This window comes from Haliotis cracherodii, unplaced genomic scaffold (genome assembly GCF_022045235.1).
Source record: "Haliotis cracherodii isolate W230 unplaced genomic scaffold, xgHalCrac1.p SCAF_39, whole genome shotgun sequence".
Taxonomy (NCBI): Eukaryota; Metazoa; Mollusca; class Gastropoda; order Lepetellida; family Haliotidae; genus Haliotis; species Haliotis cracherodii.
In genome coordinates this window covers 1,587,605-1,615,493 of record NW_027266296.1, presented here as the reverse complement: position 1 = coordinate 1,615,493, position 27,889 = coordinate 1,587,605, and the positions used below count along the sequence as shown (strand labels likewise).

General features: G+C 40.5%; 1 protein-coding gene across 3 annotated transcripts; it reads left to right on the top strand.

Annotated features, from left to right (window-relative positions):
• Positions 1–23: 23 nt before the first annotated feature.
• Positions 24–26,792, top strand: LOC139478119 (glycosylphosphatidylinositol anchor attachment 1 protein-like). 3 transcript variants are annotated; one of them, XM_071260442.1, is made up of 14 exons: positions 54–78; positions 875–886; positions 1,399–1,474; positions 6,132–6,409; positions 9,562–9,664; positions 9,982–10,141; positions 11,367–11,468; positions 14,227–14,423; positions 14,838–15,037; positions 16,896–17,049; positions 17,961–18,212; positions 18,618–18,814; positions 20,641–20,814; positions 23,440–26,792. In XM_071260442.1, exons 4-14 carry the CDS (start codon positions 6,153–6,155, stop codon positions 23,708–23,710), a joined length of 2,067 nt encoding a protein of 688 aa, XP_071116543.1. In that variant the 5' UTR covers positions 54–78; positions 875–886; positions 1,399–1,474; positions 6,132–6,152; the 3' UTR covers positions 23,711–26,792. The 3 variants fall into 3 exon arrangements, with proteins under 3 accessions (XP_071116541.1, XP_071116542.1, XP_071116543.1); XM_071260441.1 differs by lacking the exon at positions 875–886 and having other exon boundaries at positions 41–78; XM_071260440.1 differs by lacking the exons at positions 875–886; positions 1,399–1,474 and having other exon boundaries at positions 24–78.
• Positions 26,793–27,889: the final 1,097 nt, after the last annotated feature.

The following is a 27,889-nucleotide window of genomic DNA, read 5'->3' as shown; positions in this document are numbered from 1 at the left end:
TACGCGCAGGTATTCTGAGCAATTTCCGGATTAAAAAGTACCGGAAGAGAGTTCCCGGCAAGTGTTTTCTGTTTACAGGTAACAATATTATTGACAGAAACTTAATTGCATATGTCAGTGGGGCATGTTTTTTTAATGTTTTCAGAAGGAATGCCAAATTTTGTATTTGGAAAACTGACTGACAAGAAATTTATCACTCGTACAACCACTCTAATCTTGATCAAATTCCTATCATTAGCAATGCTCAGTCAAATTTAAAATTTTGCATATTGTCTTAACAAATCACTGATTTAGCTTCAGAAATCCTTCAGAAATACATATCATAGGATGGTATTTCTCCCACTTGCCTGATTAACTTTCAGTAAAGCTCTTTTTGACACCACCGTGCAGAGCCAGAAATTTCATTTTGGTCTAAAAAATGGGTAACATTTTAAGAAATTGTTTATTTGAATTAAACCATAATATTATTGTAGCATAACAGCAGTAATCCATGGCCAATTTAGGTGAATATTCATCCAAACTGAATTTGTGGGAATAGAAAAATGACTTTGAAATGTGGCGTAAATGTCCAATTTTGGGGGTAAGTTAATAACTTATGACACATCTCAGCTTCCAGGCACCATTTCTAGTACAGCATCAACTGTGCCGGTCATTAAGGGAATGCAGAAGATTTCCCTAAGCTGGAAATGTCTTACCTACAACAACAAAATATGAAAAGAAGCATAAGGAGTCTGTATTAAACAATGATAAACATGGAGAAAACAATGTTTCATGATTAATCGGTTTCTTTTGTCTTTCAACAGTTCTTCACAGTACTCCAAGTCTTTTTTCATGTTTTTCTCTTTTTGTGCTGCCTCGTCCAATGGGCTGATAGAATCTTCCAAAGGTTCAGTTGACTTTTCGATATATTCCTTTGAAGATTTCAGCTCTTGTTGGGTGTATTTTAATTCCTTCCCCATTTTCTTGACTTTTGAGGCATTTTTGGCCAGGCTGGTTTTAGTTTGAGCATGAGCACTCTTTTCTCTCCTGTTAAGGCTGAAATATTTTCCTCTCATATTTGGCTTAAGGGTTTCCAATTAATTTCAATTTATGAACTCCAATATTAACAGCTGATCAAAGTATGCGGTTGGTGAATATTTACACTGTGTGTCTTGCCAATGGCCGCAAAAGCTACATACATACTGGATCAGGAACAGGCTAAGTAGTTGCCGACAGTATCTTAATGGACGCAAGCTGTTAGTGTACAACGACACACTGGATCAGCCGGAGCACCAACTGTCCTTTCCGATCAAGCATCCCTTTATGATCATTTGAATGAAGAATTAATACCCATTCCGATCAAACTCCCCTTTACACCTTTACGAGATTAATACTTATATACCCCTTTCCGATCCTCAGGTTACAGACCACCGTCATATAGCTGGAATATTGCTGAGTGCGGCGTTAAACAACCAACCCATCCTCAGAATTATTTGTGAGTAATGGTTCGTTATTTCAGGGTGGGTTACACTAATTCCGAAAGCTTCAAAATGAGAACCCAAGTTGATAGGAATATCGTAACCCTGTCTAAAAAAGTATGTTATAAATGGAATTTTAATTTCGATTTATATCCCAATACCTGTTGATTGAGCTAAAAGTGTCACATCTAATTTAGTTGTGTACATTAACAGTAATCCCAGGTGTCGTCTCAATTGGAGTTGTGTTATGATGATAGTTTGTATGTGAATGTTATACTAGTTATAGTGGAGGAATGGTTGAATTAATGAATGTGAGTCCATTGATTGTGTGGTTGAAAAATAAGAACAAAATACAAAGTCTTAACAGAGTCTGTGCTATCATCCCTACATGCTGAATGGACTGGTCCACTACCGTCAACTACTAGATTGACATTTTTGCAATCATGTCTTATAAACGAATTGTTAGAAATATGAAATAGGGTTACAAAGTTTCTGATTTTTAGGGTTACAATATGATCAGGGTTATGAAATTTCTAGGGGTGTGAACTCGTTTGGGTTAAAAAAAATTACATACACCTTTTTGGGGTGCAGGCAAAACATGACCGATTTCATTTGGTGAAAGAGCCTACTGAAGGTCAAGCGAAAACGTCACCTTTTGTTTATGATATAAATAATAACGATTTATGTTGTAATATTTTTGCTTTATTCTTGGTAACATTGATTCTACTTTCGTTACCATGTTTCTACACAGCACAAATATCATTGTCATCTATTGATCTTTTTGTTGTCTGGCAGGAAATCAGAACATATATTTGTTGAAACATGAAATACCTATTGTATAACATTCACACTTAGCTTACTGTATACAGAGAAGTTATATTTTTTTATGAATATTTTCTATTTTGGTTGTAAATACTGTTACAATATAAAATAATCACATCTAGTTAGAGTTATCTTCATGTTCTAAGCCTTAAGGGGAAGTGTACACGCAAAAATCACTTTCTTTCTTTTTCTAAACAAAACGCAATTTTAGAATTAGTTAGTATCTGTGTTTGAAAATATACACTCATTTTTTTTCACAGTGAAAGTAGGAAGCTCACAATAGTGTGAAAGTGATATGCCGTTATGAGGCCTTCGTTTTACGAGCGAAATAGGCCTGAGTTATCCCCCTTAGATTATGACGTAATTGGTGCCAATTCAACTGGGTCCCTGTCTATTCTCAACGCAAAAGATATCAAGGACCAGTTTGCGGTAAAACAACATGGTCTACGACACACTCCGGCGCAGTGGTGACTCAGCATAACACAATTCTGGCTGGCATCTGAGATGCTAGAATCACAAAACTGTACCTACACCACGTGAAGCGGCTCTAACAAAGCATGATGACGTCATAATGTTTATCAATTGGCACCAATGACGTCATATTGCAAGGGACATAAGCCATGGTGTTTTTGTTATGGAAATAGAACACTTGGAAAATGTGAAAAATATAAATCGTTTTAGTGCAAAAAATATGTTAATTAAATATGATGTTTTTATATTTTTGTCTATGACACTTCTATGTTAACACTTTTAATGTGGAAAAAGTAAAAGAAAAAAAGGTTCATTTCCGTGTGAACTTGCCCTTTAAGCTAATGCCGACATGTTGATGTCGGAAAATCGGGTCCCTTCTTTCTTCCATCTGTTTACTTTAGTGGTATCTTCTGATTGAATCATGTTGCACATTGAACAACGGAGGAGGAAATCTTCATTCCTGCTCCCTTAGTTATTTCATTGTGAGATTCAGATTACAACCGGAATAGAAAACTGCATAATTCCCCCTGGTTCATTCTTCATTGTAAGACACCACACACCCACAACCACAAATCACAAGTCACTGAGTCTGACCACCGGATCCATTTAGTCACCTCTTACATATAGTTACTTAAGAGGCGACTAATGGGATCGGGTGGTCAGACTCGCTGACTTGGATGATGCATGTCATTGTATCCCAATTGCGTGGATCAATGCTCATGATAGCCTGGTCCAGATTTGATTATTTTTTAGACTGCCATCATATAGCTCGAATATTGCTGAGTGCGGCGTTAAACAACAAACAAAACATATGGTTAACCAGCTTAAGTTACTGGGGACTTATTCTGACAATGAGTAAACATCTGAGAGTCAGACCTGCATCACTTCAGGCTTTCCTCCCACATTAAGCTGACACTCTACGATATAACTGGAATACTGTTAAAAACGGGTGTTTAACTCCACTCACTCGCTCACTCACTCAGGAGTATAAAACTAAGTAACTTCTCCTTATTTTCACACAATTCTCTGGTCCATTTGGACCAGTCATATGTATTTGTTTTTGTTTTAAATCGGCTACTCTTTTTTTGGAGCTGGTCCCCTTTGACTGATGTCTTTTGGGAGGAACTCTTCTGAACCGTGAAGATCCGGGGTAGAATAGCTCTTCAGCAACCCATGCTTGCCGTAAAAGATGACTATGCTTGTCGTAAGAAGTGACTAACGGGATCGGGTGGTCAGGCTGGCTGACTTGGTTGATGCATGTCATCGATCCCAATTGCATGGATTGATGCTTATGATGTCAATCACTGGATTGTCTGGTCGAGACTCGATTATGTACAGACCGCCGTCATATAGCTGGAATATTGCTGAGTGCGGCGTTAAACTACAAACCAACCAACCTCAACATTCTTTTGACTATGGCGCCACTACTTGGTAACCTTATTGTATGACATCATGGCACTGAAAGGGCACTGGTGGCCAAGTAGTCTAAGGCGCCGCAAATCACTGTGCAGAGTTGCGTCCCTTGATTCCTGTTTGGTCCAGATTGTTTCTGGGCTTGTCAGCACCATACCCATGCTTGTGGGTTTCATCGATGTGGTAAACATCTGGGACCTTCACTTCGGGCCTTCCTCCTATATCAAGCTGACTCTTTATGATATAACTGGAATACTGTTCAAAGTGGCGTTAAACCAATTCATTCACTTACTTATAGCACTATGTGACGTCATCAATGGAATGTAGAAATTGAAGGAACTACAGCGCTTGTTGGGGTATGGCGCTTTATATGGTGAATACGGTACATCCACATATTGTTATCGATTAGCACTCAATCACTTGAATTCACTTGATTATTTAACATGTTCAACAATATGTCATTAAAATGTAACCCTCACAAATCTGAAACAAACCAGTGTACCTCCAAATTATGGCTGATGGTACATACAAGTTTATACATCTACCAACAACATTAACAGTGCCATGTAAGGCCTACTGAGGTTTTGATGAATGACTACATGCATTAATAATGACAATCTATTGATCTTGCAGCAACTATGTTTTCTTAGACCTTGAAGTCCACTTCAGTGTTAGAAATTGTCACTAGTCCTGTCGTCCTGGCCAAACTGCCGAATAGTTATCATATAGACTCTTAGAAATTTGCCATTTTTATGGGTTTTTCTATATGTTATCATAAAGACGAGTGTACTAAAAATGTTAGTTTCTACCCTCTACTGCTGCACTTTGTGTTCACTATAGGTGAAATTGCTCAGTTGTAAGATGAAACTGGATAGGTATTGATTTTACGTATTTCTCAGTTTAACGAGATAATTAATTAATGAGGTTGTTATAGCCATGTACAATATACGCCATGGCTGCAGCTTGCTACTGTAGATCCTAGGGGATATAGACCAGGGAGTTATCTTGTAATCCGAAGTAAGTACCCAGAGCTCCAGTCAACTTTTTGAGCAATTGAGTTTTTACTCTAGGGTTTCGATTTTAATTGAGTTATTACAATTTTCATTGGGTAACCAATATTTTTTCACTCATCTATTCATCACTCTATTGGGCATGTTTTGTATTTCCCAAAATTAGTAAACATTTTAAGATTTTTGAAAAATGAAATAATGTTTTAGATGTATACAACTGTTCTAAATATATACATGATATACCAGTGATATAGGCTTTACTCAGAATGTAAATTAGCTCGTAATTGTGTTTCGGAACTTAGCTCCTTTGGACGCATGCTGGAAAAGCTTCATTGGGTATTTATGCAGGCTGTTTTTATACATTTGAGTTTTAACTAATGCATGCGTTTCGGGTTCGATTCCCGACATGGGTACAATGTGTGAAGCCCATTTCTGGTGTCCCCCGCCGTGATATTGCTGGAATATTCCTCAAAGCGGCATAAAACCATACTTACTCGAAATTAAACCTTAAAGTCTAGCAATCCTTCACAGAACCCAATTATTGAAAGTTAAAAATTCAAAGGGTCCTGACCTTCAAATACCATAGCAGGAACTCTTGTGTGCCCCGGGACTAATTCCAAACGGGTGGCCCAGTCGTCTAAGGCGCCACGATTCGCTGTGCAGAGTTGCGTCCCTCGGGCACGCCAGAAACCTATGATTGCGGGTTCGAATCCCGGTTCGTCCCAATTATGTTTCTAGGTTTGTCAGCACCATACCCGTGCTCATGGGTTTCACCGAAGTGGTAAACGTCTGAGGCCTGCATCACTTCAGGCTTTCCTCCCACATTAAGCTGACACGCCTCGATATGACTGGAATATTGTTAAAAGCGGCATTAAACCCAACTCACTCACTCACTCTAATTCCGAACACGGCTCGTTTTCTGTTATAAGTATCACATCATTATCTATTCTCTTCACAGATTTAATCAAGCCAGCTGATCATGGGGCTGTTGACAGACCCCAAACAGAGGCAGCGGCTTGTGGCCGTCATCTCCAAGTACAACCAGAAGCTGAGCATCCTGCTGTACATGGCGGGACTGGTCTGGTTCCTCCTCCTTGCGTACCAGCCCCTCAACGCCAGCACCTACTTCTCCGAGAACGCCCTGCTGCCGGGTCTCGTGGAGAACGAGTTCTACAACGACGCTGAGATCAGCAACTTTAATAAACAGCTGATGGAACAGCTGAAGAAGGATGAAAAGTCAGTGATGGTCCTTGTGTGTGAGATACTGCAGTGATGATTGGTCCTTGTGTGTTAGATACAGCAGTGATGATTGGTCCTTGTGTGTGAGATACAGAAGTGATGATTGGTCCTTGTGTGTGAGATACAGCACTGATGATTGGTCCTTGTGTGTGAGATACAGCAGTGATTGTCCTTGTGAGTCAGGTACAGCAGTGATGGTCCTTGTGTGTGAGATACAGCAGTGATTGTCCTTGTGTGTGAGATACAGAAGTGATGATTGGTCCTTGTGTGTGAGATACAGCACTGATGATTGGTCCTTGTGTGTGAGATACAGCAGTGATGGTCCTTGTGTGTGAGATACAGCAGTGATGATCCTTGCGTGTGAGATACAGCAGTGATGGTCCTTGTGTGTCAGATACAGCAGTGATGATCCTTGTGAGTCAGATACAGCAGTGATGATTGGTCCTTGTGTGTCAGATACAGCAGTGATGATTGGTCCTTGTGTGTGAGATACAGCAGTGATGGTCCTTGTGTGTCAGGTACAGCAGTGATGATTGGTCCTTGTGTGTGAGATACAGCAGTGATGGTCCTTGTGTGTCAGATACAGCAGTGATGATTGGTCCTTGTGTGTTAGATACAGCAGTGATGATTGGTCCTTGTGTGTGAGATACAGAAGTGATGATTGGTCCTTGTGTGTGAGATACAGCACTGATGATTGGTCCTTGTGAGTGTGATTCAGCAGTGATGGTCCTTGTGAGTCAGATACAGCAGTGATGATTGGTCCTTGTTTGTCAGATACAGCAGTGATGGTCCTTGTGTGTCAGATACAGCAGTGATGGTCCTTGTGTGTCAGATACAGCAGTGATGGTCCTTGTGAGTGTGATTCAGCAGTGATGGTCCTTGTGTGTCAGATACAGCAGTGATGGTCCTTGTGTGTCAGATACAGCAGTGATGATCCTTGTGTGTCAGATACAGCAGTGATGGTCCTTGTGTCAGATACAGCAGTGATGGTCCTTGTGTGTCAGATACAGCAGTGATGGTCCTTGTGAGTCAGATACAGCAGTGATGGTCCTTGTGTGTCGGATACAGCAGTGATGGTCCTTGTGTGTCAGATACCGCAGTGATGGTCCTTGTGTGTTAGATACAGCAGTGATGATTGGTCCTTGTGTGTCAGATACTGCAGTGATGATTGGTCCTTGTGTGTCAGATACAGCAGTGATGGTCCATGTGTGTGAGATACAGCAGTGATGGCCCCCAAGTTAATGCAAGAGAACTAATTGGGACCATTTGCATGATTTGTGAAAACATGTCAGAACATGATGAATCTTACTACAACCCAAAAGATCATTAGGCGACAATTTTTTTATTTCTTGGTTTACGGATGCGCCGCTCTTTCAAAGTCCAAATGTTAAAAAAAAATAAAAATGAAAATTACCCTTTTTTTTTATTACCGCCGATCTTTTCGACAAAAAGTTCAAACAAAAAAAAAGATTTCATTTCCTCGTCGAGCGTAAAGCAAAGGGAAGTCACTCTGATATTTCTTGCTGGGATCTTCTGTCAACGCAAAGAGCAGTGGTGACTAGTTTAACTATTTCAACACTGTTGGCCGTTCAAAGCCACAAGACACACCGCACGGTAGACCGTCCAAGTCACGTCAAAATAGGTTATATAATTATATTACGAAATACGTATTCCATTTGATTTTATCATTTTTTTATCTATAGATTAAAAATGTATTCACTAGACACTATTTCCCACAATGTTATTGAAAATAAAATTCTCGGACACACTTCGACAACGAACATTTCAAACAGCAAAATAAAGACGTTTCACGTGCTGAAACGTCTTAATTTACAAAGTAATAAAATCATCAAAAATATAGCTATAAAAGTTGCCAAACTGACATATTAGTTATTATTTCCAACTTTTCGTGCGATCGCATGTAATCGTCAGTCAAATGACATCTCGCCTTTCGTCGCCTCGATTTCATTGCTCGGACACGATGTCTTAATGTCAAAATATATGCATAAGAAATCTTTGTCACAGCTCGTAACCTAGCTCTATGCATCCATAAAGTTCGTTATTTTTAATGTAGATCGCGATTTCATTCTTAAATGTTCAGAAACACATGATTTAACCCAAACCTTTCACCAAAGTCTGAAAATTACCGTTGCTGTCATTTGATTGGCTGCCTTAGGTCACGTGCTTAAATTTGACCAATCACGAACCTTGTAGCAGATTTTGTCGGTGAAACAATATAAGTTTTTTTAATGTATACTGACATGGCAGCCTTCGACATATGTGTTATTCATACGAAGCTTTGAAAACGGAGGTATTTCCTCATGTTAGTGAGCGGACAGCCACTTTCATCGGGAAATGGGTGATGACAGATATTATTTGTAGTTCTTTTAAAAATAATGTTCCAACAACGTAAACAAATGAAAATAAAAAAGAAATGGGTAAGTGGATTTTATGAATTCTTATATTTGCCGAAAAAATCGTTAAATTTGCGCTTCATTGGTCCTCAATCTGGACGTTATGAATGTTTTAGCTTACATTATTTTTATTTAAAACGAACTTTATTTAGTTGTTAATGAATTATTTAAATAATGTAATACACATAACTTTCATATTTATAAACAATAGCCTTAGGATTTATTAGACCTTTCAAATAGTGTATGGCCAAACATGTAGTAGCAAAGATGTTAATTTCAGCAGATAATTTCAGCAGATAAATGTTGGTTTCATCTATCACACAAGAGTCTCTGGGAACTTGGTGTCACAGCAGTAATCTCCTGGTTGGCTGGTGTTGAAAGAGTTAAACGTTGCCCATGCTGCCAAAATAACAGCGTCTTTCATGCATTTCCACCCTTGACATGAATATTGTTATGTTGCCATTTGTGCACAAGCTGAGTGCCAGGGATATAAAAAATGTTCTTGAAAACTTCAGTTATTTTACTTTTGTTATGCCAGGATATTTTTTTTCATACCTACCTAACTTTTTAGGACAAAATCAACTTAAAAAAATGTGAGAGGCTTTTTTTTTTTTTTTTATAAATTGGCCTGCCTCACTTTTGAAATGAGTTTGAAATCCGTTAACCAAGAAATAAAAAAAGTGTCGCCTTAGGATGAAAGAAAGGAATGGTGTCATGTTTGAACTCCCTTTGCAGGACAACTCCTAAAGACTGGATCTATGAGCAGTTCCAGAGTTTTGGTCTGGATGTCTACACGCAGAACTTTTCACTGAAATACCCATTTGGGCCAGTCGATAAAGTAAGTAGAGATCCTCATCTCCCTCAGATATCTAGCCAACTCACAGAATCTTTCTTCAAGCATACCTCCTTTTTATATATATATATATCCGGCAGCTCTACCACTAGACTCAGTATACTGTGTCTGAGTGGGGTATCCATGTTAAAATACGTCATGGTATCTCATTTGGCTGGCACTATATATCAACATCGCTCCGGACTAGAACAACAGCCACACACACAGCAAACATGCATGCATGTCGCAATATAAGTGTAATAATCTTGGACGCGACATTACACCCCATTTCACCTCACCATGATATATTTATTTGCTTCCAGGAGATCCCAGGGAGGAACATCTATGCGATCCTGCGGGCTCGCCGTTCGTCTAGCACTGAGTCTGTCGTAATATCAGCGCCACTCCGTCCCTGGCTGGCAGAGGATGAGCAGACCAGTGGGGGCATCGCCGTCATGATGGCACTAGCGAGACACTTCAGAAGTATGTACAATATGAGGAGAAGAATTCTATCTTGGTCCCCTGTTTTGTGGTATAATGGATAGAGCGTCTGCCTGGTGAGAGGACGATCCTTGCTTTGATTCCCTCCGAGTCATGGCAAAATATCTTAAAGATGGTACTTGTTGTTACCCTGCCTGGAGCTAGAAATGAAGGGAATAAAACAAGGACTGGTTGGATCAGAGTCAGTAAACTGTGTCTGAGTAGGGTATCCATGTTAAAACTATGTCATGGTATCTCAATGAGCTAGCTATTAGCTCACCCTGTCATATCTTATCCTGTGAAACCTTGTGAATCTGGACATTTTACACTCGAGGCTGCCTCCGTGGTCTAGTGGTTCAGCGTCCGCCCGGAGAGCGGAAGGTCCGGGGTTCGATCCCTGTCCGCGTCATACCAAAAGACGTTAAAAGATGGTACTTGTTGTTACCCTGTCTGGCGCTCGGCATTAAAGGGCTAATACAAGGACTGGTTGGCTCGTAGTCAGTATACTGTGTCTGAGTGGGGTATTCATATTAAACTGCGGCATGATATCTCAGTGAGCTAGCACTATAAATCGGCATCAGTCCGGACTAGTACAAGCAGCCACACACACACGTGCATGCAGGTCGCTATATAAGTGCAATAATCTTGGACGCGACGTTAAACCCAATTTCACCTCACCTTTACACTGGATGAACGTTTAATATTTCTCTATGATTACGGTAAAATCCATTTTTGCACAATCATGGAATAATTGCTTGAAACTTGCTTCAAAGTACAGATAACTCTGTACTGTACTTTAGGATTTCAGGTTGATGAGGCTCTATGATATTAGTCCACATTCAAAGTGTTATATTTCAGGGGTGGTCGGGTAGCCTAGTGGTTAAAGCGTTCGCTCCCCGGGCTGAAGACCCGGGTTCGATTCCCGACATGGGTACTATGTGTGAAGCCCATTTCTGGTGTCCCCGCCGTGATGTTGCTGGAATATTGCTAAAAGTGGCGTAAAACCATACTCACTCACTCACTGTCATATTTCACTTGTATCCTCTTTTCCATATACTAACAGAGTTCCAATTCAGCTGCGCTTGTCATGATGATGGAGTGCAATCACTAATATGTAATGCGTTGTTGTGTTAAATGGCTGTTATTGTGAGATCTGCTACATCATATAATGGTGTAATATCTCCCTCGTTATTTCCATTGTGTACTGATGCTGATGCTGGTGTTGCAGACAAGCCCTACCTAGCCAAGGACATCATCTTCCTGATGCCGGAGTATGACGAGGTGGGGATGCAGGCCTGGTTGGATGGCTATCATGGGACCACGTCGGAGTGTAAGTAGGAGCTAGGACTAGACTTTTTGATGTTTATCCGCCATTTACACATTGACTTTTGGCATGGCCCTCAAGGTCATATCGGCCATACACCTACAGTTTGGTCATGCGCCCTCCGTGGTTTGTGCAACGACAACAAAACAAGTTGTATGATAAAAATACAAATTTATTAATATTTTGCCAAATTGGGGGTTGAATCGGTTGCTGCTAATGAGAATGATGATGTCGAAGACCTCTGCATTGTCCTGGGGTGCTCCTGATCCAGACTAGGGATATCCAGACCTGGGGTCACGGCAACCCGGTCATCCCTGGGGGTGCTCCTGACCCGGACTAGGGATATCCAGACCTGGGGTCACCACAACCTGGTCATCCCTGGGGGTGCTCCTGACCCAGCCTAGGGATATCCGGACCTGGGATCACAGCAACTCGGTCATCCCTGGGATCTACCGGACCTGGGGTCACAGCGACCCACTCATCCCTGGGGGTGCTCCTGACCCAGCCTAGCGATATCCGGACCTGGGGTCACAGTGACCCGGTCATCCCTGGGGGTGCTCCTGATCGAGCCTGTGGTCACAGCGGCCCAGTCATCCCTGGAATCTACCAGTCCTGGGGTCACAGTGACCCGGACTATCCCGTTGTGTGAATGTGGCTGCTCCCTATGTGTTGAGGGGGAGGGGGGGAAGCCCGCCCAGAAGTTGGTGAGAAAGCCGCAACAGCAACAGTTTTGTGATGGCCCTTCAGGTCATATCGACCAATACACCTACAGTTTCGTCACAGGACCTCCATGGTCTATTGGCCAAAACACCTACAGTTTTGTGATGGCCCTTCAGGTCATATCGACCAATACACCTACAGTTTCGTCATGGGACCTCCATGGTCTATTGGCCAAAACACCTACAGTTTTGTGATGGCCCTTCAGGTCATATCGACCAATACACCTACAGTTTCGTCATGGGACCTCCATGGTCTATTGGCCAAAACACCTACAGTTTTGTGATTGCCCTTCTGGTCATATCGACCAATACACCTACAGTTTCGTCATGGGACCTCCATGGTCTATTGGCCAAAACACCTACAGTTTTGTGATGGCCCTTCTGGGCATATTGACCAATACACCTACAGTTTCGTCATGGGACCTCCATGGTCTATTGGCCAAAACACCTACAGTTTTGTGATGGCCCTTCAGGTCATATCGACCAATACACCTACAGTTTCGTCATGGGACCTCCATGGTCTATTGGCCAAAACACCTACAGTTTTGTGATGGCCCTTCTGGTCATATCGACCAATACACCTACAGTTTCGTCATGGGACCTCCATGGTCTATTGGCCAAAACACCTACAGTTTTGTGATGGCCCTTCTGGTCATATCGACCAATACACCTACAGTTTCGTCATGGGACCTCCATGGTCTATTGGCCAAAACACCTACAGTTTTGTGATTGCCCTTCTGGGCATATCGACCAATACACCTACAGTTTCGTCATGGGACCTCCATGGTCTATTGGCCAAAACACCTACAGTTTTGTGATGGCCCTTCTGGGCATATTGACCAATAGACCTACAGTTTCGTCATGGGACCTCCATGGTCTATTGGCCAAAACACCTACAGTTTTGTGATGGCCCTTCTGGGCATATCGACCAATACACCTACAGTTTCGTCATGGGACCTCCATGGTCTATTGGCCAAAACACCTACAGTTTTGTGATGGCCCTTCTGGGCATATTGACCAATAGACCTACAGTTTCGTCGCAGGACCTCCGTGGTGTATTGGGCAAAACACCTACAAAGTTTTTTCTGGCCCTCCAGGGCATATCGACCAAAACACCAACAGTTTTGTCCTGGCCAGCATGATTTTTAATATGTGTTTAATGTTATATACTTGCCAAATGCCTTCACATCCTGGGCCCCAAAATGGCTGTGTATTTATTGACTGATTAAACATTATGTTTTGTTCCATTTATGAACTTCAGTTCATACCTCAATGTATCAGATTGCTTCTGAATTAAAAATTTAGAATTAGATCTATACAATATATCATAATGCGTATCGCAATACGGCCTTGTGCATCATAACATATTGTGATACACTTTAAGCCTCCAATACCCATCCCAAATGTTTATCACCTACTTACATTTCAGTCAGTACGTTCACAATCTCATTAAAATCAGATCTGAGTTCTCTCTGCCGCTAAAAAAAGATCTGAGGACATCCCCTTACGGGTCACATCAGAACGACCTTTCGCAAACTTTGACCGAACACTGAAACGAATAACAAGAAGTTTGATACCAGCCAGTGAGAAAGCAGCTTTCTGGAGCCTTACGGCACTCGTTTCAACCTGGCGACTTCCATTTCAGGCTGTGCTTGAAAAATATGTTGACATAGTTCTCGATTAAAATTTTGAAAACTGAACAAATGAACATTCCGGAATGTCTAATATATGGTTATGATTGTATGGCAGTGCTTCCCCCATACTGTGCAACTCCTCCTCCGTTATCCCACGTAAGCGAGAGACACTTGATGTAACTGTCCTTCGGAATACCCCGTATTAACGTTTTCGAGGTTGCATGATTAGAAAACACATTCTGACTGACACTTTCATGATCTGGTAAGCGACGCTTTGATTGGTCGGATGAAAGGTCATTCTGATGTGACCCGTAATGGGATGTCCTCAGATCTTTGTTTAGCGATAGCGAAAACTAAGATCTGATTTTAATGAGATTGGTACATTCACGATTGTGTATTGTTCTTCTGCAGTCATCTTCCCTGGCCGACTGCCCGGACGTAGTGGTCAGATCCAGGCCGCTCTGAACCTGGAGATCCCCCCTGAGAAGACAGCCTATCTCAACATTAAGCTGGAGGGCATCAACGGTCAGCTCCCGAACCTAGACTTCGTCAATCTCGTAGTCCGTCTCTGCCGCAAGGAAAGAGTCAAGGTCACTCTCAACAAGATGGTGAGATATTGCTGTTGATGTCGTATGTTTAAATGTTGACCTAGAAACAGCCCATTTTAGTGATATCTGAGGATCTATCAAGACTCAGAGGCCGATATTTGGGTCCAAGTTGGCCTCATGGTTACAAGGATTCGGAGACACTGCTAGTAGGTTGCTCACAGACACTTATATAAATATCGAACTGACATTAGTTTCATGCATCATGGGAGAAGATCGCAGGGGCCCAAGAAACCCCTTAGTTTTGAACACTTCATAACCTTGCTCGTGGTTTCATAAAGGTGTTAAACATCCATGACCTGTACACTTTGGGCTTTCCTGTCACATTAATTTTGGAATATAACTGAAAATATTTTCAAGCTCTCATATACCCAACTAACACACTCACTCCTGCACCATACAATTTCTCTCGGCCAGGATGACTACATGTATGACCCTGAGACGTTCGAAGGCTACACCCATGCTCTGAAGACCATGTTGAACATGATGTGGTATCAGGCACCTGGCTCCCCTACAGGCAACCATGGACTGTTCCACAGGTTTCACATTGAGGCTCTGACCTTGAGTGGGGAACCTGAGAAGAGGGGAAGAAGTGTTGGACTGGACAAGTCAGGAAGGTCAGACAATTTCAGAGCTTTGAAATAGCCCGACTTTGAGTATTCGGACAAATTACCTGCCTGTTCTTATTTTGTTTATTATCTTGATCCTCATCCTGACCATTTTGTTGAACCAGCTATTTGATATATATATGATAGACATCTTCCCGAGGCAAAGAAGTTAACAGACTTTAAAAGTCCAGTTTACACCCTTGTCGATCTAGGCTGGCATTTTGGGGCTCGATCTTAGCGCCACCAGTGGCTATTACGAGTTATGTCACTTCTATGTCATCTCTACTGACCAATCAGATTCCACCTCTCATAATACTTGCATTGCTTCAAACAAAATGGTGGTGCTCAGTCAAGACTATCTGATCGATAATAAAGATCTTTATTGTTATAAAGTGAAGTTCATAAAGTCACTTGAGCACCTTGATTAAAAACATGAAAAGATTGAGAAAATATCAGTTGGTGCACAGTTGACTGCACACATGCTCTGCAAATCCTGCAATCTAATGAAGTCGGCGCGGCAGTTGCCATGTTATTTTTTAACCGGATGTTGATTTTGTTACGGAATTTTGATTGGACTATCCATAGACTCGTTAGTCCAGTCAAAATATAGCTCTATAATTGCAGCCTATTACGGTAAGGAGAGAAACTGGACTTTAAAAGTCAGTTTACACTTAGGAAGATGATGAACAGAAGTTGCTTCTTCAAGTAACATTGAGACCGCCTCCGCTGTCAAGAGGTAGAGCGTCCGCCCGGAGAGCGGGAAGGTCCGGGGTTTGTTCCCCGGCGCCGTCATAGCAAAAGACATTAAAAGATGGTACTTGTTGTTACCCTGCCTGGTGCTTGACATTAAGGGTAACAAGGACTTGTCGGCCATGTAATAATGCAACAAAATCCCCTCCCATTATATTATCAACCAATCAGGAAACAGGAGTCCATTAGTCAGCATAGCCAAATTCATTTTTGTTTATGGTTTTATAAACGCCCCCAAAAATGTTGGTTAACGAGTCATATGCCACGAAATCACTTTCTTTCTGACTATGCACCCATTCCTTCTGACCTTTATAGGTTTGAATAAAGATAAAACTTTAGTCAACTTCAGTGTATGCATGACCAGATCATTTTATACGTGTATCTAAATACATTTTAGCGAGGCTACTGTCAAACTATTCCCTATCGGACATTTTACACCCAAGTCTTGAGACATATAGCGGGTATCCGGGTAGGGTCGGGTAATAGCGTGGTGGGTACCTGGGTAATAAATTTGGACTCGTCCCAGTCCAAGTATCTGTTAACATAACTGACACACATCAGTCTAATCTCATTCACACTTTACCATGTGTAACAACACTATGCATGCTATCATTACAACTGACAATGACAGCAGTTTGGGTTATGTGTGATAGAATAAGCAGTTCTGAGAGGGAGAGTTATCTCCCTTACATCATTTCATTTTTCTTCCAGTTGGTTTGGCTTTTGTGTTTCTTGACAAGTATAATTTGACATCAATACCTGCAGAACTATCTACAATATTCGTATGAAATAATAGCCCTGTTATAATATAATAATAAAAGCCCAAATATCTTCCCATGCTAACACAACCAAAAATGGTTTCATTTTTTAGGAGAAAAGTGAAATCAAATTTTGTTGTATTGTGAAAATAGAAAATGTGTTCTTAAATTTCTTTTATCATGAAAATAGTTTTACGAACAATTTCATCATTTCCAGGGGAGTTATTATCATGATTATTACAGTTTTCTCACACGTCCAAGAAAAGAATTTAAGAAATGAATGAGGATATCTATCATCAAACATTTCTGAGGAATGACAGTAGAAATTACATTCAAATATATGTTTCATGTTGTGGCAGGATCGTGGAGGGCGTGTTCCGCAGTCTGAACAACCTCCTGGAACGTTTCCACCAGTCCTTCTTTTTCTACATCCTGTCCGGCACGCAGAGGTACATCTCCATCGGCATCTACATGCCCCCCTTCGCCCTCATGGTGGCCGCTGGCCTCATCAAGGTGGGATGTTACCTTGTGTTAGTTCATGGTAGCCTAGTGGTTCATGTGTTCACTCATCCTGCTGAAGATCTGGGTTTGATTCCCCACATGGGAACAATGTGAAGCCCATTTCTGGTGTCTCCCTCCATTATATTGCTGGAATATTGCTAAACGTGGCATAAAACCATACTCACTCACTAACTCATTACAAAGATAGGTGACTTTCGATTTTGGGAAGGAAACGCTCTAGAACAAAGTTTCCAGCTTCAAAAAAACATTACACCTGAACACATCCCACCACCCAAACAATCAAACAAAATAATCTGTCTGTTCCCATCATAGACTGCAGTTTTAATAATGTGTCTGTCGAAGGCTGATTGCAGAAAACAACAACTTCAATTCTCTACTTCCGTAGACAATGAGAAAGAGAATGATGTGGCAGGTTCTGTCAGGTGATCAGGTTGTGTAAGGTCGCTATGCACTGGATTACAACACGTGACCCATTTGTTTGGGTGGTGACCATGGTGATGCTGGGATGTGTTAGGATGTAATGTTTTTTTTAAAGCTGGAAACTTTGTTCTAGTGCGTTTCCATACCAAGATCGAAAGAAGTAGAAATATATAGTGTGAGATAGGATAAGTATATGAATATACAATTAATTATAATATTTTCAATTTAAGAAAATATGATGTAAGGGAAATTATTTTTTTCATGTATTCAATATTTATTTGTAATTTTTGTAAATGTCAGTTCAAAGGATTACTCCATTTCCACATTCTCTGACTGTGATGTGTTGTTTGTGCCTGTAATTTGTTTACAAATGAGTGAGAAGGAAAATATTTTTTTTTATTATTATTCCTTGCATGTTGGGGTGGCAGGTGCATCAACCAAAACTGTAAAAAACTATGATGTCATTATTATCCTAACCCTAGGCCCTAGCATTGTGGATTGGCGCCGACTCCTCTCAGAAGAAGCCAGAGGCTGATTCAGCAGCTGTCCAAGATGCAGATAAGGATGGAGAGAAGAGTGAAGAAGACAAAGTGGAGAAGAAAAAGGAAGAGCAGAAAGATTCGGAGCAGAGAAAGAAGGAAAAGAGAGAGAAAATGGAGAAAGAAAAGAGGAAGTTGGAAGAAGACGAGGAAGAGGAGGAGGAAGAAGAAGGAGAGACAGGCGATGAATCTGAAGTGAGCTTTGAGATTTATTTTGTTTTGGTCAAATAACAAGCTTTGATTACTGAAATTGTCCAATTTGTTTTTTCTTCACTAATGAATAAGTGATCAGGCAGTAACTTATTAAAAGTGGAATTAATTATAGGCCGTTTCTTGTTTAAAAAAAATATTTAAGCAGTATTCGTGAATGGTTACATTTGAAAGTTTTATTTTGCTTTTATTATCTGATATTGATACAGAGGAGAAAGATTGTTGTAGTTCTACATTGTTTATAGCTTGAACTCGAACTGACATCAACAAGTCAAACACCAGCAACTAACTGTCCTAACCTTGACAGCCCATACACATAATCCCACTCATTCCTAACATTCTTAAACTCACCAACTTCCAACGATTACTAAAGCGCCATCTTGGTTACAGATGCCCCAGCAGGTCGGACTCCGTAGCCTGCTGCCGGTCGTCTTCATCTGCATGCTGCTCGGCTTCCTGGCATACTCCGGACCGAACCTCATGGCCCAGTTCTCCACGCCGTTCCGGCTGCGCGTGCAGGACTCGCTGCTGTTTGGTCTCCTGGCTCTCTTCTGTGCCTCTCTGCTGTATCCCAGGATGATCAAGAAGTGAGTGGAGCTGTGTACCACTCCAAAGACGTTAAGGACCTGATTCCTTCATATTACTCTATCATGACAGATTAACTCTTGTATGTAATATGAAGAAATGGGTGGTCGCGAACTACATTTGAGTAGTGTATTATATATATATGCTTAGCAAGCACGTAGATTCAATTCAGTTAATGTTATTATTTTAAACTTTATTTGATATTTGCGACCGCGTTTTGCCAGACCGCTGGATAGCATGGTTGAGTAACATGATAACTTCAGGCAACAGTTAGTCATTTTGAGCTACAGGCATCAGTTGTGTTGGGTGCATGTCAGCGTATCCTAACAGTGTGGATTCTTGCTCATAATAGCAATCACTGGGTTTTCTGATCCAGTCTCAAGTATTTACAGTCTGACAGCATTTAACAACAAGCAAGCTGGTACCAGTGAAATTAGCGTTCGCATATCTAGGGCCAAGTTTCACAAAGCAGTATCAGCACTACCACTGATCCAAGTCTGTCTAAAATAGTGGTTCTGGTTGTTGTCATCGTCCTGAGGGAAGCCTAGTTTCTACCCTTGCCACATCAAGGCCACTTTTCTTGGCTCGACCCAGGTGCCACCTTGCGTAGATCACGAGTAATGAAAACACGATATCCAATCAGCTTGCTTTTATTATCTCATATAGCTTCACAAAAAATAGCGACTACCGTAGGCAACGACCTAGTCAATCAGATAATGAAATCATTTGCGATTTCATCCCTGACACAAAAACATGGGCAATCGTCTTTTGGTGAAAGAGACGTGTCAACAAAGACAGGCAGCGGTAAATCACTTACATTCGAAGGTGTACCAGTCGTGGATGTTGATTTTGTGAAACTTTGTCTGATTTGACTATCGATATGTGGGATCCAATCATGTTTAGCACAGGAAAGTGGGCTATTTTAACCAAGAATCAAGCCATAGCCTGGCCACTTACATTACATTGTACGAACAGCAATATTTCTAGTGCTATATGTGCGCTTGTCTTGCTGCCTCTACACAACACATAATCAGGCAATGTGAGTGAGTGAGTGAGTGAGTGAGCAATATTCCAGCAATATCACGAAGGGGGACACAAGAAATGGGCTTCACACATTGTACCCATGTCAGGAATCAAACCCGGGTTATCCACATGATGAGCGAATGCTTTAACCACTAGACTACCCGACCGCCCATCAGGCAAGTTGGGGTTCACACAGAGTTCGTGCACAGAGTTGGGGTCATTGACATCCTGCAGTTACACTGTCTTGTGTCAGACCTCATATCATAACACTCGTCACACCACAAAAGGTTTTGTTAGCTTTCACTGATGATGAATACTGGTAACTATTGGAGCTATTTTCACTATTGCGATTGTATCAAACCAACTCTTAAAACAATGTTTGATAATTAATTTTATCAATGGAAGAAAAATAATGAAAGCATGGCCGACAATTTCAAAATCACCTATTTTCCTCTCTGTTTCTTCACAAACCAAAGGGGAGCAACTCTAATATGAAATATTTGTAACCCTTGCTAATCATCACACATCATTTATGAATTTCTGAAATTATTTATGAAAATCTGAGTTTACTTACACATAACCTATGTTTTATTTATAATAACTGTGATTATTTAAACTATAAATTTTTTTGCATACTATCAACAATGCCATTGGCGTTTTCATATTTCTATAGACATTGTACAAACGTAGGGCAAACAATTGCAGTACATCAATCGTTCGATATATCGTTACTCTTCTATGGAGTAATTTACCAAGCGTGTAAACAAAACAAGGTGTCCTGAACATTGTCTTTCTTCCCGTCTAGGAAGTACAACGAGTCGGACAAGTTCCAGGTGGACTGGCAGACGCTGAAGAGCATCGGTCTCATCCTGCTGTCCCTCATCCTGTTTGCCATCGCCCTGATGAACATCTCCCTGGCCTTCTTCCTCACGGCCACCATGATGCCCGTCTGCTCGTTTGTCGTCCCCACAAAGAGCAGGTGAGTGAATGAGTGTTCACTGCTCCAGATAACAGATTTGTGTAGAATACACAAAATATAACACCATTACCCATTTATTTTCAGTTGCTTGCGCAGTAAAATTTTCAAAAGTCCAATAGTTTAACAATTCTATGTGTAATTATCCAAAGTATCCTTTTTACATGTTTTCAGCTTGTGTCCCGTAGTTTCTCAACAGATCTAGTGCAGGCATCACTGTACTGCAGTGAATAATGCATCATTCAGGCACTGTGTCCACAGGAACTCGTTTTTGGTCAGTAAATAAAAATATATACCCCCTACTTACATATAGGGGGTATATATTTTTATTTACTGACCAATAACGAGTTCCTGTGACTGTGTCTCACTTATTTTTAAATATAAAAGAGCTACACGATAAATCGCAAAGAAGAATTATCAACAAAGTATGTTTTATTTTCATAATAAAACTTGTTCTATCATGACATCATTTTTGGATTTTGAATATGCTGTCCCAAATTGATGACGTCGTTTGTTAGACATTATTTTTGAGAGGGAAGTAACTTATAAGTTGTTCCCTATAGATGTAGCTCGGCTACACATCAGCCGAACAATCGCATCCAAAAGTGGAAGAGATATGACAATCAGTATTAAGAGAAAAGGTACAGATAATCGACTTGAGGATTGTGAGAAAATGAGGGAAATACCAAACTTAACCCACCTGTTCATAAAATGGACTTGTCCGACATTTCCGAGGTCGGATTCTATTCAGGGAGTCATCATTATTAAAATTTGGTTAAATATTTTAAAACATCCTTAAAGAGACTGTACATAATGTTGATATCCCAAATAAAATAGCTACGTGATAAATCACAAAGCACATTGAAGAAGGAAGCATGGTATATTTCACGATAAAACATTGTTATATCATGATGTCATTTCTATATGCGGCTGTCGTAAGTTTATGCGACATGTCAGGCAGAATTTCTCTTTAGAAATGTCTATGAATTCAATTATAAATACGCATATATTCCATGACTCAAACTATGATCTGAACCCTGTGTTCACAAAGAATGCTCACACATGCCCAGGTCAGCTTGACCTACAAGGTTATCCAACAAGGATTGTACAGGATTTCCCAATAGTTCAATAATGAGAGTCTTCTGAATCATAGTATTGTATCCCAGAACGACCAGTTACGATCATGAGTGGTTGTATTTTGATTTGAGTTTTTGGTATATGTTCTTGTTATTACCATGGTAACCTGTACACCACATCCTCAGTCTTGTGACCATCTGGACACCATTTTGGTACCTACCGTGTGTGAAGTTCCTTGTATTAGAGTGCCAATGGCATGATGGTTAAGTTATAATGGTACTGTTAAAAAAGTTTTGGTTGTCCGGAGGGCATGTTTGGCAATCAGTTTCGTCAGTGAGTGAGTGAGTGAGTGAGAATGTTGGTTTTAACACTGCTTTTAACAGTATTACATTTATCTCATGGTGTGTCAGCTTATCTCAGCTTAATGTGGGAGGAAAGCCAGAAGTGATGCAGGTCTCAGACATTTACCACTTCGGTGCAACCCACAAGCACAAACCTAGGAACATAATCAGGGCAAACCGGGATTCAAACCCACAATAATAGGTTTCTGGCACGCCCAAAGGATGCAACTCTGCACAGCGAATCGTCGCACCTTAGACGACTGGGCCACCCATGCCCCCAGTTTCATCAGTACATGGGTTTACCGAAGGGAAGTGAACATGGGAACATGCTTCATGCACAGGATGTTGATTCACAAAATGGTCCTGGGATTCTGAAACGGAAAAAGGCACCATCAAACTCAATGAACAGAAAACAAATTATTTTATTATTATCTACCCAATGGTGAAATGATATTCCCTGAGATCAAAGATGACTCAAAAGTATATTTTCCAAAGGGCACACCTAACTTTTGTTTCAAGATAGACACAATTTTATGGATAACAACTTCTTTAATACTGTGAAAAGCGACATTTCGGTATAGATCCTTGCTTGACAACGGTATAAGGATCTATACCGAAACACCACTTTTCACAGTATTAACGACGTTGTTATCCATAAAATTGTGTCTATCTTGTCATCCGTCAACTTCTAAGTGATGCCTATCTAAAAAAAAAAGTTTTTGTTTGTTTGTTGTTTACACCACACTCTGCAATATTCCAGCTATATGATGGCAGTCTGTAAATAATTGAGTCTCGACCAGACACTCCAGTGATTGACATCATGAGCATCGATGTAGGCAGCTGGATGTGATGACATGCATCAGCCAAGTCACCGAGCCTGACCACCCAATCCCGTTATTCGCCTCTTACGACAAGTATGGGTTGCTGAAGACCAATTCTAACCCAGATCTTCACAGGGATCTTCATGAGTTGCTGATAACCAATCCTAACCTGTGCATAGGGGCAGTAGCCTAGTGGTTAAAGCGTTCGCTCGTCACGCCGAAGACCCGGGCTCGATGCGTGAAGCCCATTTCTGGTGTCCCCCGCCGTGATATTGCTTGAATATTGCTAAAAGCGGCGTAAAACCATACTCACTCACTCCTAACCTGTGCTGCTAATGGAGCAGCATGTTCAAGAAAGAGTCTAGTGAAACCCTTTTTTTTTGTTCCAGGATTCTGACATGGCTTCAGAAGCTGCTGCTACTGCTAGTGTCGCCTGCATCGTTCCTCTTCATCAGCGCTGTCATCTACACCCTCGTGCTGGGAGACAAGTACAGCGGCTACGTGGACCTGCTGATGTCGTCGTGGATGTACGTGAAGCAGAGTGTGTTGATGAGGCTGCTGGACCAGTGTTTCTTCGGGAGCTGGACCTACACAGTGATGAGTCTTGTCGTCTTCCCCAGCTGGTTGATGTTCTGGGGGGTGCCTCACTGTGAGCCCTAGGGGTGCATGGGAGGGACAGTCTAGTCGTTGTTGTTTTATTTATAAGGGAACAGTTCAAAAGCTGAATGTCGAATAAAAATCTTAATTGTTTTTGTTAAGGGATAGGGAGGTTAACAAGTCGGCAAGATTTCCATCAGACATGACAAGTCAGTTCAAATAACAGCTCTAATCATCATTTTTTCTTTGAATAGGAAAGGAATTTAAATGAGTAGCGTACAAAGGCAGTCATTTTGAAATACTCCCAAGTTCTGCCACACCAACAACTCTGGATATTATTGCAATGTAGCCTTCATTGACAAAAGAATCTCTTTGAGGATTGTCATCATTTTCTGAACAAAGTTTTGGAGGGAGGCATGTCTTAAAACTTAATGAATTAAGGCAATTATTCTATATTGAACTTTTGAAATGCTCCCCAAGTGCACGTAGACGTTGATGTACAGGACCTGGTATGACAACTGGGTTGAGATTTGACATCATTACATGAATCTGACAAGTGAAAACTGCTGAAATATCATTTCCATTTAATTTAATAAAAAGTGGAACACAAATTATATCATCTGAAACTGTAAACTTTAGAATTACTGCATTACATCGAATATTTGTTTTTTAGATCAACAATGTTGTAATTACATTCAACAAGTTAGGTCAGATTATTAATAATGTATTTTGCTGAATAAGACCATGTTTTCAAAGTTGGCTTAAACTATTTCAGTTCATGGAATGTGTTCACAGCATAGCGTATTTGCCGTAATAAACGCCCTGGGCACTTGATAAAGGGGGGTGCTTATTAAAACAAGTTGAATTTACGACAATAAAATAATAATTAATTTGTAGCGCCTAATTTCCATCATAAGGTGCTCAATAGCGCTGAAATTTGTAGTTCTTAAGTCGAGCAGTAGATATTAAACGTAGTTCAAACGTCAATGAAACTAAACCTTTTCGATAATAGTTACTTGGCAGTCATATACCCCTTTTATACTCCTGTGTTTTCTGTAATAACTCTATAATATATACAAAGAACGAATAAATATTTGGGCTTAAAGATTACCTACAGACTGCTGTAATTGCTAAGGGGGCACTTATTGGAGCGGGGCATTAAGTACAAGGAATACAGTACTTGTACATGTTATGTGTTCCTTCTATGGACAATGCAGGATTTGAGTGCTAATCCTAGTCTTAATAGTGAAATGGTGGTACTTCTGTTACTACAAACAAGCGGGGCAAGTATGGGCCTGTAGACAACAGTTCAGCAATAAGGGGATACTGCCTCTCGCATTTATTTGGCCAACACTGATACGAGGATTTATTTCAGTTGTCCATTTTGTTATGAGCAGTGAACATGATTAATTTGTTTGATAGGCATTACTTAGAAGTTGGCGGATGACAAGATAGACACAATTTTTATGGATAACAACTTCTTTAATACTGTAAAAAGCAACGTTTCGGTATAGGTCCTTATACCGTTGTCAAGCAAGACTGAATGAGGGACATAGTGCAGAATATATATAGCAAGTAGAGGATTAACAGTAACAACAAGGGCATACATGAGTGGGATAACATAGGTAGGTGTGACAACAAAGGATGATGCTATCACAACACGATGGGAAGAAAACACATAGCTAGAAGCCAATGGGGCATGAAGCCAATAAACAGGTGATTATTGTTTGAAGAGTTCATAGTAGGCGGATGGGATGATCACCTGTTTATTGGCTTCATACCCCTAAAAGCCCCCTCTTGGGTTGCACACACCACTTTCACCCTTTTCGGAATACACTAAATGGTCTGGCCAGGCCCGTGTGCGAAATACGCTACAGTCGGAAAGCGCACGTTAAATCTTCTATATCAGTCAGTCAGTCCCTCATTCAGTCTTGCTTGACAACGGTATAAGGATCTATACCGAAACGTCGCTTTTTACAGTATTAAAGAAGTTGTTATCCATAAAAATTGTGTCTATGATTAATTTATTACCAGAATACCTGATACCGTGCTGTATGTTTTAATCCCGGACTTTTAATGATGATCTGGTGATCTCAGTATAGTCAAATACATCACTTGTTGTTGTAATGGTCACAAGATTTTGTGTTGGGCATCTCAATGAGGTAGCGTTCTGAAACTTGTGGAGCTGATCAGCTGACAAACCTGTGGTCGACAGTGTGAGCAGGCTATATAATCATGAGTCGAATTATGTTGTGTCTTCTGTCTAAGTGAGTGCTCAAGGTGCTGCATTATCATCATACTGGTCAGCTGATCAGTGCGTTCAAATTTCATTCTCAGCTCCCTAGGGAGTATACTTTTCAAGCTGCCTTGTGAGGCACGAGAGGGTTTATAGTCACATCAACATCTCATTCCGAGTGGATAGTCATACACTGGGTGAACATGATGAGACGAGTGTTGGCAAATATTCATCCTTGTAGGATTAGGTTCATCTGGGTATTCATGATGAATTCATGCTTGCAAGTCCACCAGGTGAATGGGCAGAAGCGGATGCGGTCAAATTCATCACAATCATCACCAAGCCACTACCACCCGAACTGGAAACCAGGTTGAATTTCTTGCAGTCACCGTGAATGTGCGAAATATAGTCCATGAAATAGATCAACTTGTAATCTTTGGATGGATTTTGCTGTAAATTTGCGAAAAAATGTCTCCTAAACAAAAGCTGCCATTATGGCAGTATGTGTCCAATATGCAGTGCTATTCGATTGTCTTTGTTTCAGTAATTGAAAGGTTACCTACTGGTAGTCATGTGACAAGTTTGTAGAAAAATAATGACACGGTAATCCTCTCCAGGACCCTGTTCCACCAATCTATCTTAGCGCTAAGACAATCGTAAGTCTGTGTTGCAGGTTTGTTTGTCTGTTGTTTAATGCCGCACTCTGCAATATACCTGCTATATGACGGCGGTCTGTGAATAATGAAGTCTGGACCAGACAATCTAGTAATTGACATCATGAGCATCGATCTACGCAATTGGGATACGATGACAAACATCAACCAAGTCAGCCAGCCTGACTACCTGTTAGTTGTTTATGACAGACATAGTCGACTCTTACGGCATGGGTTGCTGAAGACCTATTCTTACACCGGATCTTAACGGGTCCAGATGTTGAGTTAAGATGTTCTTGGCACTAAGATCAGTTTGTGGAATAGAGTCCTGGATCTTCACTGCCTTGGAATCTCTGAGGAGGGGTAGTGGAGTTATTTCATGCTATGCAGCATAGTGATGCTTTTGACGACATGATCATGTTCCTAGATTGACCACTCACTGTGTTGGCTTATATATTAACATGTAGGTTATTTGTGGAACAAATGACTTAGTAGAATGGAACAGTGTGCAATTGAATGTTGTTTCTGTGTCGTGATTTCACAAAGGCAAGATCAAATTATTTTCATATTTCACTGACATAATCTACCATAACTTTTGTAAAAATGAAAAGTACTATATTCATATACTTTTTGGGAGTATAGCTTTTATTTCAGGTGGGTTGAAAATTAACCCCAATCATCCCATAATAGCACCAAAAACTGTAAAACCAGACATATTGGTCTGGCTTTAGCAGTTTAGGAATGCTAAGAAAGAAACATTGTTGGAATAAGTTTGCAGCTACAAGTTTATGGTTTTGCTCAGAACAAAGAAAAATGAATGTTTAATTTTTCTTGAAGATTCAATCATGCTTATCAGTGTTCATGCACTTTCAATTGTATGTATAATATGTGTGTGTGCGTGATGCTATGGTCGTTGTTGTTGAATGTTTGATGTCAGTGAATCACATTCCCACTCAACTATGCATATTCTTGTTACTCTATTTCTAGAATAAATATTTTACTGAAAAACTAAACTTCGTGATTTTTCTATAGATCTGTATCCAGGATAGAGAAAATATTCATGCATTGTTAATTTACCTTGTTCAATTTCTGGATTCCATTTCTGATATATCCATAAAAAAAATAAATAATAATAAGTCTAAAAAATTAAGTCTTGGTTCTCAGGCACCGTCCGCATCATCATAAAGTCTGTCGCACATTTCGTTTTTATTTCAATTTTTTTTTAAATTATAGTCCTAATACTTAAAAACAATGCAATCCAATATAGCACACAGTTACTTCCCTTTACATTTGCACTGCTTTACTGCACATCTTGTGTTACAGTCATGGTGGCAATAGGAGTTTTTGTTCTTG

Bases quoted from the DNA above. Each gene is read 5' to 3' on its own strand.
- LOC139478119 (XM_071260440.1), top strand. From the start codon at position 6,153: ATGGGGCTGTTGACAGACCCCAAACAGAGGCAGCGGCTTGTGGCCGTC. The intron at 10,142-11,366 runs GTATGTACAATA...CTGGTGTTGCAG, and splicing joins ACTAGCGAGACACTTCAGAA to ACAAGCCCTACCTAGCCAAG. The intron at 17,050-17,960 runs GTGGGATGTTAC...TCCTAACCCTAG, and splicing joins TGGCCGCTGGCCTCATCAAG to GCCCTAGCATTGTGGATTGG.